Consider the following 14,188-nt stretch of genomic DNA (forward strand, 5'->3'; position numbering starts at 1 on the left):
AAATGCCGATATTCACCAACCGCAAGTGGACTGTATACCCTTGCTAAAGGGGGGATCTCCACCAAAACCCACTCTCTCCCCACAATTCCACCCGGGTGTAATTGCCGAGCAAAAGAGGGAAACCGAGGTGGGTTCATCCCCTAAAGCTACAATCAACTACGCTATGCTACCAAAAGGTGGAAACTCTCCCATGCCACAAAATGGCCCACACAACAAAAGGAAGCGTAACCACACCTCGGCATATTCAAGGAAAAAGGCCAAAATAGCCAAGGCCCAGCTACTAACTAAGGCACCTCCCCCTGCTCCGCTGCCAAAAACCAAGACCTTTCCCCTGGAAACGTGCTTAGTAAACATTCCCCCGCATACAGTAGTCATCCAAGAAAACAATGATCTCACCATAGAAAGCGACTCTGCTGGAACTCCGCTCTGCACTATTAAAGGAAAGGACATTGAGTTTCTGACTGTCGTTTGGGAAACACTTAAAAAACTTCTCTCCCCTCTAGAAGTGAGATTTACACATATAGAAACACAGCTTCTGGAAATAGAAAAAAGCATTTTAAATGTGGCCACTATCACCATGCAGAATGCTAAATCAACATGTTCACATGGAACTTCGCCTCACGTTGAACCAACTGTCCCTGTGACCCAAGCCGCTGTAACTTGCAGGCGCCTATGAAGGCTAAGTCCCTGGGAAGTACCAATGCTACTCTGCCTCCCCCCCTGCTGTAAATTCTTCTTCTCCCAGTCCTATTGCTATCCCCAAGGCCAAACCGATTCCTAAACCTCGAACCAAGGCAAACACTTATAATCCTCCAAACAGGGCAATGACCACCACTCTTCAACCGGCGGCTGCAACTCTTCCGCCACCCCCAACAGTTACACCCGGCCAAAGGGCACCACCCTCGACAGATCAGCCTAATCCCAGGCAAAATGGCCAGAATTCTAACCATCCAACATCGCAGAGAGCTAGTACCAGTTACATACGCTCAAGGGGATATGTAGACCTCCCCCCGAGGTTAGTTCCTATGTTGTAGTGTTGACCGGGGTAACTGAATTGACACATAACCAGCAGGAAAACTTTGCCTCCTTAAAGAACAAGGTGATCTACTGGTTTGACGTAAATAAACCAATACCCAACCACCTAAGGAGTAAAATCCTTATGGTGCGGAGGGTACCCTGGGTAGGCACCACACAAAAGTCCACCAGTGGCGATTGTGTGATTGTATCCTTCGAGGATCCTAACACTGCACACGCCATTTATTCTTGGATCAACCATAGCACAACCTCAACAATAATAGCCAGACCCCTCACTTTTTTCTATCCACCCCGCCTCCATTCATCCCAGGGGGGGAATTGGTGAAGGATCCCGGAGAGGAACCACACATGGGGAGGGCAAAGTAACTTTTGGGCAGATGCACTTGGTGGCTGGAACAGGGCACCGATCTCTAATAGATACGGGTGTCTTGAGGATGTGGATTGACTTCCACACCTGCCAACCATCGCACCTTCATCACCCACCCCAAAAAGCTCTCAATCTTATTCAATGGGTGATCTATTAACCCCCATTGTATCAAACACACACATGGGTGGCCAAACCCTTCCACCAACATCAAATCATGCAAAGGCTCACAAATTTAGAGTAGGGCCAGATCGGCACGACATCCGCCCACCAAAGCCACTAAATACTGACCCCCATATGAGGACTAAAGATAGCCCCCCCATATTACACAGCCCCAAACTAAATAGCGCTCCATTGGACGTCCTCCCACCTAATCAATATGCCAAACCCCTAGTACACGATAGTTCTCAGATACCAGACATCAATAGTACACTAGAGGCTCCGGGTGTAATCTCCATTTTCTCCTGGAATGTTGCAGGGCTATCCAATAAAGTAGATACGCCTGATTGGGGGGATCTCATTGAGGGCTACGATGTATGTCTTCTACAAGAGACATGGGCAAGAGAAAAATACTCCCGGCAGGGTTTTGCTACCTTTGATATTGAAGCAAAATGGGGAGGAAAGGGCCGACCTTCAGGAGGACTCTCGATCTGGGTCGGGTCCCACTTGGGATGTAGGGCCACACACCTGGAAACCAATTCTTGTGACTTCCAGTGTGTCTCCCTTGAATGGCCATGCGGAGGGAAGGTCATACTGATTAACATATATTCAAGACCAGTGGGGGTTGCAGCAACCTCGGGACCAGTGGAGGATCTAGCTCAGTTCCTTGACACACATAATTTCTGCTCCCCTCTAATCGTAGGTGGAGATTTTAATCAGCAATATGAACCACTCCCTGACTACCTGGTGGGTATATCTAGTGAAGAGGACGAATTGTGGAATATCCCTACCCTGACAGATCCAGTGACCAGGGCATGGTCCCCACTCGCCACCCAAATAATGTCCCTCACGCTCAGTCACTCGTTGAGGGCTTGTAATGGCCGGACCAAAGGCGACATCCCGCCTAAAAGTACCTTCATCAGGCCGGGCTATGAGTCACGGATTGACTACATAATGGTTCCAACTAGGGACTGGAGGAAAGTGAAAGACTTTCGAGTTATCCCCAGACTTGATAGTGACCACAACTTGCTCTCACTAAAATTCGAGATCCATGGCCGGCAAATAGACAAAGTCGACAATAATTTTGCATCACAGTCTGACCTTCTGTTATCCAGCAATAGGCGCAGAATCAAATGGGCCAAATTGCTGGAGAACTATAGTAACATTGAGAGACTCTATGCACTAGTCATCCCCGCCCTGGAAAAAGTAGAGCGTTGTATGCACCACTCAGTTAGCGAATCTGAAATCAATCTCACAGGTAGCTTAGGGGTACCCACTCCCCCTTCATGCAAGTCGGCACAATTGTTTGAACTTGGTAACATCCACTCTGAACTATGTACTAACCTTGCAGAGGTGCTGAACCCAGTGGCCAGGCCTCACAAGTCCAAGCAGAGAAGAGCCACCTGCTTCAATGCCTCCTGTAGGGAAGCAAAAGCTACACTATTGAAATCACTCAAAGCACGAGACGCTTCAAACATAATCAGGGAGAGACGATTAGCTTACAAATCAGCCCTCCATGCTGCAAAAAAAGACTGGGATGAGGGGAACTGGTCTAAAATAACAGCTGCCCTTGCATGCCGAGATTCACGGACTTTCTGGCAGATCGTAAGGCACGGCTCGGCCGAACCACTTGTAGCAGTTGAGGCCAATATAGCACCATCTGTATGGGAGGAACATTTCAAAAATTTATACGAACCACATAGCAGTGATCAGGTGACGAACGAACCTGCAGAAGTGCACCACTCCACTAACAATAGTGTAATTGACATGGATGGTTTTAGTATAGAGGAAATCACTATGGCAATTACGTCCCTGGCTGCAGGCAAGGCGCCGGGCCTGGACAGGCTCCCAGGCGACCTTTACAAACACGAACCTAAAATCTGGGCTCCCTATCTCTGGGTGCTATTCAATTCCATTCTGAATGGCATGCCAATTCCTTCGACCTGGCCGGGGGCCGAAATAGTCCCAATTTTTAAAAAGGGGTCCCCCCTCCTCCCGGCCAATTACAGGCCAATAACGCTTGATCGATGTATCCCAAAAACTCTTTTCTAAGTTACTGTTAAACCGCTTACATGAGTGGATCAGGGATTTTAACATTCTCAGCCCCTTTCAAGCAGGCTTTAAGGAGAAGGTCTCCACCATCGACCAGGTCTTTCGTCTTGTCCTCATACATTGGAAAACGGTGCAGTTGGAGGGTGGCAGCCTCTACACTGTATTCTTGGACCTGAGGGCAGCGTTCGACCTGGTCCCTAGGAACAAGCTGTGGGAGGTCCTTGCTAAATTGGGGGTTCCCGAAGGCCTGCTGAAAATGATAATCCGCCTTCATAGCACTAACTTTGCCCAGGTCAGATGTGGTAGGATGGGTGCAATGTCCGAGAGGTTCCCCGTTGGCAGGGGGGTAAGGCAGGGTTGTGTGCTTGCACCAACCCTGTTTTGCCTTTATGTCAACGGGGTAATCTCCCACTTAACGGGGGTACCCAACTCTGACGCCCCAAAACTAGCCGCTGAAAGGGTGCCAGCCATCATGTTTGCCGACGACACACTGTTACTATCAAAGTCGGCAACGGGCATTCAGCGCATCCTCAACGGCTTTGTGGACTTCTGTGAGGCCCATGGATTAGAAATCAACGCCATCAAAACAAAATTCATGGTCCTCAACCCCCCACAGAAATTCCATTTTAGTCCAAGCATTGCACACATCAGGCTCGAAAGAGTGAAAACCTTCGAATATCTGGGCATTGTGCTAAATGATAAACTTACTTTGAACACACACCTGGAGAAGGCAGCACTTAAACTGACCCAACACTCGGGGGGCATTATGAAACTCTTGGCAAACAATAAATCCTCAATTAGGCCCATCGGCCCTCCAATACAGATATACAAATCCCAGGCCAAGGGGGCCGTTATCTATGGATCTGAACTTTGGGGCCACGCTAAAACAACAATGCTCTTGAAGGTGGAAAATAAATTCATCCGAAATCTTGTTGGGCTACCACCGAGCACTCCCCTTGTCCCCCTCAGGATGGACCTAGGCCTATGCCCGCTCGATGAGGATTTGGCCCTACGCCCACTGGCCTTCTGGCGGAGACTATGGACAACTCCAGAATTGGCCAGCTACAGAGAAGGACTTCAGGAGGTCCTTGCTATCCCAGGCGCTGGAAAAATTAAATGGCTTAATTCCATCAAACTGGAACTGGAGGCCTTGGGTCTCTCAACAATGTGGTCTGATCCTTTGAACATGTGCCATCTCCTCTCCAAAAAGGAACTAGTCAAGTCTTACCGTGATAGCAAACTGTCCTTGCTACTCAATCATCAAAATCTCGGGACTCTGACAGCCTCCTTTTTGTCCCACAAGGCCAACTATAATATGGAACCAGCTCTGGATAAAATGTATCCCTCCATATTGAGGAAACTATACCTACAGTGGAGACATGGGTCCCTCCCCATTAGAACTCTTACATCTAAATGGAGTGACGATGCAAGCAGTACCTGTCCAGCATGCAGAATTTCGGATGAAACTGAACTACACATCCTTTTCTCTGCCCTGCCTATCAAGAAATCCGAAGGCACTGGATTGCCCCCCTATGCAGGAATCTGGGACTTGCGAGGTGTCTGGCCGCCTTCAGAGTCTTAAAAACTGATCTGTCGGACTACATTGTGTTTGCTATGGCCAAGTACTTGGGCGCTCTCTGGTCTATTAGAAGGAAATGTCTCAGGGCTCTGACTTGATTTTCAGTATATAGGGATTTTTGTAAGAGATGTTTCTACAAATTTTACAATTTGCTGTATAAATCATTTTAAATGAACCAGTTTTTAATGTGTATTACAAACGTCTTTTATGGTAAAGTTTTACCGAAATAAAGATATTTTGAATTGAATTGAATAAGTGCTTAGGTATTGGTGGAGTAATAGGATAAATAGATAGTGCTGGATGGGTGAATGGAGAAGTGCATGGGACAGACATAAGGATTCCTAGACTACATACATAGGTACTAACCGGGTATTTAGAAGAGCATATCAATAGTACGTATCTGACTAGAGGTCAGCATGCATAGTGTTTAAATTATTGTACCTGCACTTGTGTAAGTGGCTACGCCATTCCTTAGGTATATCACTAATAACTGGAGTAATTTCAGAACTGCAAAGAGAGTGCATGCTATATTTATTATTGCCTAGGTATTGGCAGAGTGATAGGATACGTAGATAGTGCTGGATGGTTGAATGGAGAAGTGCATGGGACACCAGAAAGTTTCAATGGCTGTTTGGGTACTAAGTGCCTATTTAGAAGACTGTATCAATCCTATGTAGCTGATTAGAGGTCTGCATGTGCAATGCACAGAATAATGTAGCTGTACTAGTTTTTCTCCTTAGGTACTTGACTAATAACTAGGATAATTTCAGTACTGCAAAGAGAGTACATGCTGAATTTATAAGTTCTTAGGTATCGGCGGAGTGATAGGATATGTAGATAGTGCTGAATGAGTGATTGGAGAAATATATGGGACAGATGGAAGGATTCCTACATTGCATAGGCTTATCTGGGTATTTAGAAGAGTGTATCAATAGTATGTAGGTGTTTAGAGGTTTATATGCATAGTGCACAAAATATTGTACCTGCACTTGTGTTAGTGGCTAGGCCTTTCCTTAAGTATATGACTAGCAACTGGAGTAATTTCAGTTCTGCAAAGAGAGTGCATACTGAATTTATAATTGCTTAGCTATTGGCGGACTGACAGAATATGTAGATGGTGCTGGATGGGATCTCAGAGTGGTAGTAGTTGAAGGTAGGATACGTTTATAAGCGCGTATGTGTCTGCAGAGAGATGAAATAAGGACATGTTTCTGTCAAGATGATTGTAAGAGTGGACACAGACTCACAGTGTGATTCCAGACAAGCATAACTATTCCCTTGACTTTTGAAGGACTGACTCAGTAGACTGCAAGGGGTTAGCAGACCACATACATTGTGCACATTTGACTGTACCATTGCTTGTCTGAATACCTGACTCATACTCCAAGAGCATAGACACTGACTTGGTTCTCAGATTGCTAGTAGTTGGCAGTAGGATAAGTTTATAAGCGCTTATGTGTCAGCAGAGTAAATAAGGACATGCTTCTGTCTGGATGATTGTAAGACTGGACACAGACTCACAGTGTGATTCTAGACAAGCATGACTATTCTCTAGACCTTTGCAGGACTGACTAAGTAGTCTGAAAGGAGTTAGGAGACCACACATATTGTGCACATTTGACTATATCACTGCTTATCTGAATACCTGAGTCATTAGAAGAAAGCATAGATAGTGGCTGGCTTCACAGACTGCTAATAGATGACAGCAAGATAAGTTAATAAGCGCCTATGTGTCAGCAGAGAGATTAAATAAGGACATGCTTCTGTCAGGATGATTATAGGAGGGGACACAGACTCACAGTGTGATTCCAGACAAGCATGACTATTCCCTGGACTTTTGCAGGAATGACTTAGTAGTCTCCAAGGGGTTAGCAGACCGCATACATTGTGCACATTTGACTGTACCATTGCTTGTCTGAATACCTGACTCATACTCCAAGAGAATAGACAGTGACTGGGTTCTCAGACTGCTAGTAGTTGACAGTAGGATAAGTTTATAAGCGCTTATGTGTCAGCAGAGAGATTAAATAAGGACATGCGTCTGTCAGGATGATTGTAAGAGTGGACACTGACTCACAGTGTGATTCCAGACAAGCAGGACTATTCTTTAAATTTTTGAGGACTGACTCAGTAGTCTGAAAGGAGTTAGGGGACCACATATATTGTGCACATTTGACTATACCACTGCTTATTTGAATGTCTAACTCAATAAAAAAGAGCATAGACAGAGACGGGGTACTTAGACTGCTAGTAGATCACAGCAGGATAAGTTTATAAGCGCTTATGTGTCAGCAGAGAGATTAAATAGGGACATGCTTCTGTCAAGATTTAGCTTTGCCAAACATAGACATTAAATGGATTGGACAGAGAGGATTAACCTGCCACTAATTTATGCCATTGGTTAAATTATTTTTGCATCTCCAACACCTTGACCTCATATTTGTACACTGTGGTGGCAATGACCTAGGCACTTTGACTAGGGTAGGTCTGGAAATGCTAATGAAGTACACCTTTGCAGAATTGATGTTACTTTTTCCCCAAACTGCCAATGTCTACTCTAACATATGCCTAAGACAGAAATGGAACTGGTCCAATTAATTTTGTCCACAGATTGAGAAAGCTAGTAAACATGTCAATAAAGCTGTTTCAGCTTATCTCAGAGCTTATAGGATGGGGTCAATTTACAACAACAATCTGTGTTTTAATATGGATGGCTTCTACACGAGAGATGGTGTACATTTCACAGATGAGGGTAACAGAGTCGTTCTCAACAACTTTAGAATCTGCATAGGCACTTACTTGTAGTTACCAAAATCACCCAATAAACACAAGGGTTCTTTTTAGAGCCACCCAAGAACTAAACATATAACTTAGATTTATATTATAAAAATTTTAAATTTTTGTTGCTTGGAGTCGTGCACCCAGTGCGTTTTGGAGTCGCGCACCCAGCGCGTTCACACCAGGGGGCCACTCTGAGCATCACGCTGGAGTTGTGACTCCAAATTCTTCTGAAAAAAAACTGGCTCCTATCAATAATTTCTATTCGCCCCAGGGACCCCATCCCCGGGGCCTATGCACTTCGATGGGGACCGTGGGGGGGCCCCAATGCCCCCACAGTCCCGCCGGCTCCCCGCATACTCCGGGAGCCAGCATGCAGCTCCCCATACGGAAAAGCAATTCTGCTTTGGATTTTGGAAGAGAGAGCAGGTTTCCCTGCTCTTTCTTCCAAAGCCAAAGCGGAGTGTGCTACGGTAGGAGGGGAGATGTGCTCCTGCCCTACCGTAGCAAACAGCAATGTCCCAGGGGGTGGACACTGCAGGAGCCGGCCCAGGGGGTTGGCGGTCCCCAGGGCCATCAAAGACTCCAGGAGGGGGCCCCGTGGCCCCCTCACTACATGGGGCACCCCATGTGAAAGAGAGAACAGGTTTCTCTCCTCTCTCTCCCAAAGTCTAAAGCAGAGTTTGCCATGGTAGGACTGGAGACGTGCTCCCGCCCTACCGTAGCAAACAGCAGTGTCCCGGGGGTGCAGGAACCGGCCCAAGGGTCTGGCGGTTCCAAGGGCCATTAAAGGCTCCAGAAGGGGGGCCCGCGGACCCCCTTACAACATTTCAAAAGACCCGGGGAGGTGGTGGTGTCTGGCGCTGGGGGGAGCTTGGATGCCCCCATGTAAAAAATCAAAGTCCCGGGGTTGGCAGTCCAGGGGGATTTTCCTGCCCCGGGACCTGGCCCACCCGGGGGTTTTAATGAAACAAAGCGCACTTCCTTTATTTTATTATTGCTGCTGGATCCATGCACCCTGCACGCATATCAGCATTTTTGTTTTATAAAAAATGTTTTTTTTGCCCCTTGGGGTCCTTGTGGGACCCCCTAAGCAGGCCTACAGGGTCGGGGTGTTTCAACCCTGCCCCCTTTTATTTTTGCTCCTTTATTTTACTGTTTTCTTGTGCCTTGGTTCTAACGAGACACAAGTTCCTGGTTTGGAGCGTTGACAACCAATAAGAATGCAGCTTGTGATTGACAGGGTGCGCGGATTCTAATCTGCAGGGTGCGCTGATCCTGCGCGCCTCTAGATATCGATATTTTTTTTCATTTCGATTTTTTTCAGCAACTCAAGAATGGATTTACACCATTTAACAAAAAGGGCTCTTTCTGAAACAAGGGCTTCTTTTTGCCAAATTTGGTGTAAATCCGTTCAGCAGTTTGGGCTGTAGCCATGTCTAAAGTTTCCTATGCGAAATTGCATAGAGAAAATCCGTTTTAAGACCCCCCTTTTTTCTCTGCCCCCGCCTGCCGCTTATATATATTTATTTATTTACCATTAGTTAGATTACCTCAAAAGTGCAGTTTATGAATACCCAAAAGTAGTAGTAAACTTATTCAAAAGTGTAAACGTAATCAAGTAAGTGGCCTTTATAAATCAGGTCCAAAGAGGGGCGCTTTGGGAATGTTAGAAAGCTACTCCTGTTAGAGAGGGCATTGAGGTGAATGTTACTGATTGCTTGACAGTGCTTCAATTAAATGCTCTTGACATTCTTTTCACCTGGATTGTCTATTTGGCTTTCCTTGGTGTCACGAAGCACAGGTGCATTATTTCTTTCAAAACCTTCTCAACATCTTTCTAATTTCTATAACTCCTAGTCATATTGCCTTGAGTACACACTTCTAAATACATTTGTAAAATAATGTAACATGTGTTTTGACTGTAAACCCAATGCATTTGAAGGGTTATCTATATCATGTATACAGTAAACAGAGAATTGCAGCACCAGCAATGGTACAGTTTGCTTTGCAATAGGTAAACTATGATCTCTAGTTCATCTATCTGTTTTTCTCTAACAGCATTCCTATGAAAGCCGGAGAGCCTGGAGCTATCTGTGGTTCGTTCAGTAAAAAAGAGATCTACCCATTAAAGTGCAATAACACCCTCAAGTGGATCTGTGAGAAAAAGGCAATCCAGTTCGACAAGAGATGCTTTGGCTTTAGCCAATTATCCAAAGACCAGTTTTGAATGTAATAAAGGAAGGATTGTTTACATGCACTCTCATGAAATTGAAAACATATACTGTTTTCTTGAACATATTCTGTTTTGAAGATATTTACTACCAAATACTCTTGCTATTTTGAACAGCAAATCTCTTTTAAAATAGTAATACGAGTTGGTGTTTTAGACATCTTTGTTCTGTATGTATGTATGTATTTATGCATATATGTATGTATGTATGTATGGGATTCACATATGAGTTTTTCTAAGAGCACAGCTAAAATTTTAGAGCAAAATTATTAATCCAATATTCCTTTACCAAACTTCCTATGTACTAATATCAATCATCGTGTGAGAAAACAAGGACCCCCTGGGTAGTGATAGCTAAAGACTCCTAGGGCAGGGTGAGCAAAGTATGTGTACAGAAACTTCCTAGGCAATCTGGGTAGCAGACTACAGATAATGGGACCAAAATAGAACTAGGAGTAGGCAAACAATACAAGAAAAAACATTAATAAAAATAAATCATGATTTTAATCGACATGTTAAATATATATATAGCATGGATTCACTACTCGATCAACGGCACGCCATATCCCGGCACCGCTGCAGAACCCACCGTTACCTCGGGGCTTTTCTCTTTATCAGTTGCATTTTTTGGTATTCCGGCCATCATTCTACTATTACTAAGTATCAGCTGGCCCACTTAACGTTGATCCAGCAAACATTACAGACATTTATCTGACTGTTCAGAACTTGTGACTACTGCCAGTTTATATATTGCTGCTCTACGTTTTATCCTCATACTCCTTTACGTACAAGTCGGCACCTGAACATATCTTTAAAGAACCTTTGCTGTCATAATACAGGATTTTCCTTCGTCCATAAGCCCCATCTTTTCAAATTATTTCAAGCACAGGAATCACTTCCTAGTTACACAGGTATTTTGTTACCGTGTCATTCATCTGAAGACAACATTCTCCGTTTCTTTTGTCTAATTGTAACTTGCGGCTCCTGAAGAAGGCGTTTTCGCCGAAACGCGCGTCGAGTAATTTGTCATTACATTTTATATTGTAGACACTATTAGGTTTTTGTTGGTGTCTTTTTAAAGAGTGCATATTGTGTCATTTTATATAATTGTGTGTCATATAATTTGAACTTATCGTTCTTTATATGATTTTTAACATGTCGATTAAAATCATGATTTATTTTTATTAATGTTTTTTCTTGTATTGTTTGCCTACTCCTAGTTCTATTTTGGTCCCATTATCTGTAGTCTGCTACCCAGATTGCCTAGGAAGTTTCTGTACACATACTAATATCAATCATCCTCATCATATAACATCAGTGTACATGGTCATTATTAATGCAAGAGTCTAAATTAACTATGTTCTCTTCAAGTCCACAAAACAAGTGGGAAAACTATTATAGACTGTACCCGGCCACAACAAGAATGCATAAAACAGTCCACAGGAGATACAATGTAAACGGGGTGCCATGGGCCCTTAGAATTACAACAGCAAGGTTATAGTTAAATGGGCATGCAGGAATTTAATATAGCCTTATAGCCCGCCGTAGCAGGCCATACCGGCTATTAAAGGCCTGCTGAATTGTTAAAGGTCCGAGCCGAAGGTGAGGGACTTTAACGAGACAGCAGGACTTTAATTGCCGGTATAGCCCTGCTACGAAGGGCTATAAGGCTATTAGAACATTCTGCCACTAGAGGGCAGAATATTCTAACAAATTAAACAAAGAGTTCTAGAAGCTCGAGGGGATATGAATCCCCTCGAGCTTCGAGAAGCCTTTGTAGAACATTGGAATGTTGCTCTGCGGGCCTTTACCGACCGGCAGAAGCAGGGAGCACTCCATTGTCTGCAATGGAGCTCCCAACATTCCAATGTTCTAATCTAACATATAACTTGAGTGACTGACTAAGAACATGCATACACCTGATGAACGAAGCTGCTTCGGAAGCGGGGATCCTTCTGCAGGCATTAAAAGGTACTAAAGGCAGAGCAGACACTTATTTGAGTAAGACAATTGGTCCAGGTGGCAGCCACTTGAGAGGAGATACAGTATTTACCCCTAGCAGTCCCACTCATCTTTTCAGAACAGATGTACTAACATGTGGAGTTGTGACGGGTCCAAAAAAAGGCGGTCTCAGGTGGCATTTTAGCTGCCAAGTTATCAAGTGCTAACCAATTAAAGCATTAACAATGGATTGGATGACTATAAAGATGATCCTGGTTTGACAGGGAGCTATTGAAGCTGACTTTCTGGCTTCAGAAAAGTAGTTTGCTTTTAGAGGCCGTTTATCAATCTGAGAGTGATGTCTTGAACCAATTCAGCCGACCTAGAGGTGAATCAGGTAAAAGCATTGTTGTAATAAGGAATAGATTCATATCTGTCTCCACAATGTATTTATGATGAAATACATTGTATGTATTTCAAGTATGCTACAAAGTGCATACTTGAAATAAACAGTCCCATACCACTGCAAAAAAGTAAGTTCCAGATTCATGTCATTGTCAAAATAAAAACAAGATTTTTCACTTTGAGGATCTGGGGGCACATTTTCTATTTTTTCTCCTAGCCAGCACAGCAAGGGAATTTGCTGAGGTGCATTGTATGAAAGGGAGACAGCAGAAATGCTCCATATTTACAGAGATATGGAGCATTTCTGCCCTCTCCTCCAGGTGCACTGCCAGCTGCCTAGTGCCAATAAATGCACCATTTATCCATAGTGCAAGGGTACCTGTCTTATAGGCATGATTGTTTTTGAGCAGGAAGGGATTCCTTCTTGCACAAAACAATCCTTAGAGGCATATTCCTCTTCCTATGTATGCTGCAGAATGCAGCACACATGGAAAGATAAAACAATCAGGAGAAATAAAGATATTTCTCAGTTTTTCACCTCTGTCTTGTAGGAACACCATTTTGGCACAAGCCCATACATGGGTGGAGGTATGGAAATACTGATGCTCCACCCATGCAGTGCTCACCTAAAGCAAAGTAATGCAAGTTGGTGTATCCAGGGGTGTAACAAAGGCCCCCGAAGCCCCCGCGGTGCAGGGGGCCCGAGCTCCAGGGGGGCCCTTCAGTCCGATATGCTGTCAACAGAGCTCCTGACTGTGGTCAGAGGGGTCCCCTTCTTGCACTTCGCATGGGGGCTCCCTCAAGTTTCGTTACGCCACTGGGTGTATCGTACTGCCTTGCTTTCCTTTGTATTTACTAAACCATGCAAAACCACGCAAAGTGGTTTTGCACGGCATAGTAAATGGCAAATAGGATTCTGCATAAAGGCTGAAAAGTGACTCAGCTTGATAGAGAATCATAGTAAATGTGGACCGGGGTACATATTGAGTCCCAGTGGAATGTGGGGCAGTGGATTCCTCTAAGTTAGAATCTATTCTTTAAGGCAAAGATCATGGCTTCCATGCAGCATTCGCTAAATCATGGAAGGCAAGACTGAAATTTGGAACTCCAGCAATACCACTAACTCTGATATAAAGTTTGGTGCTGTCAGCATAAGCCTTGTGCCAAATATATAGTATATATAAGTATATGATGATGCTAAATAATGAAATTAGAAATACAGTGAAATCCGTTGGAGATTATGGGAATACCCGGAGAATAAGGCAGAGAGTTGTGGGAAGGAATGGACTAGTTTGATCAACTGAGACCCGCCTGCCCAAACAAATCAAGCAAACTACTTGAGATTAGAAGTGTAAGCATTGACAACAGTTGATAGTCTAGAGAGAAGGATCTTATATTCTACTGTATCAAAGTTCACAGACTGGTCCAGCATGACGTGTAATACAGCATGATGCTAATCAATACATGTCAATGTTACAATGTGTAACCCCAAAATGCGACCTGAGCTTTCTCTACGTCACTGTTTCCTCTGAAGCTACATTACATGGAAGAAAAATAATGTTGGTTGTCGAGAAAGCTTTATAGCAGCTTATTGATATTCTTTCTATCAGCTTTTTTTAAATTGAATTTATTAACCACCAAA

At 44.1% G+C, this 14,188-nt stretch overlaps 1 protein-coding gene across 1 annotated transcript in view; it reads left to right on the forward strand.

Annotated features, from left to right (window-relative positions):
• Window positions 1–10,440, forward strand: part of LOC147672484 (killer cell lectin-like receptor subfamily F member 1) — a 61,425-nt gene extending 50,985 nt beyond the window's left edge. Inside the window, exon 6 of the mRNA XM_086947997.1 lies at window positions 10,029–10,440. Within this exon, the coding sequence (XP_086804123.1) occupies window positions 10,029–10,197 (169 nt within the window). The 3' untranslated portion in view covers window positions 10,198–10,440. The remainder of the gene's footprint in view (window positions 1–10,028) is intronic.
• Window positions 10,441–14,188: the final 3,748 nt, after the last annotated feature.

Source organism: Lissotriton vulgaris, unplaced genomic scaffold (assembly GCF_964263255.1).
Source record: "Lissotriton vulgaris unplaced genomic scaffold, aLisVul1.2 SCAFFOLD_689, whole genome shotgun sequence".
Lineage (NCBI taxonomy): Eukaryota > Metazoa > Chordata > Amphibia > Caudata > Salamandridae > Lissotriton > Lissotriton vulgaris.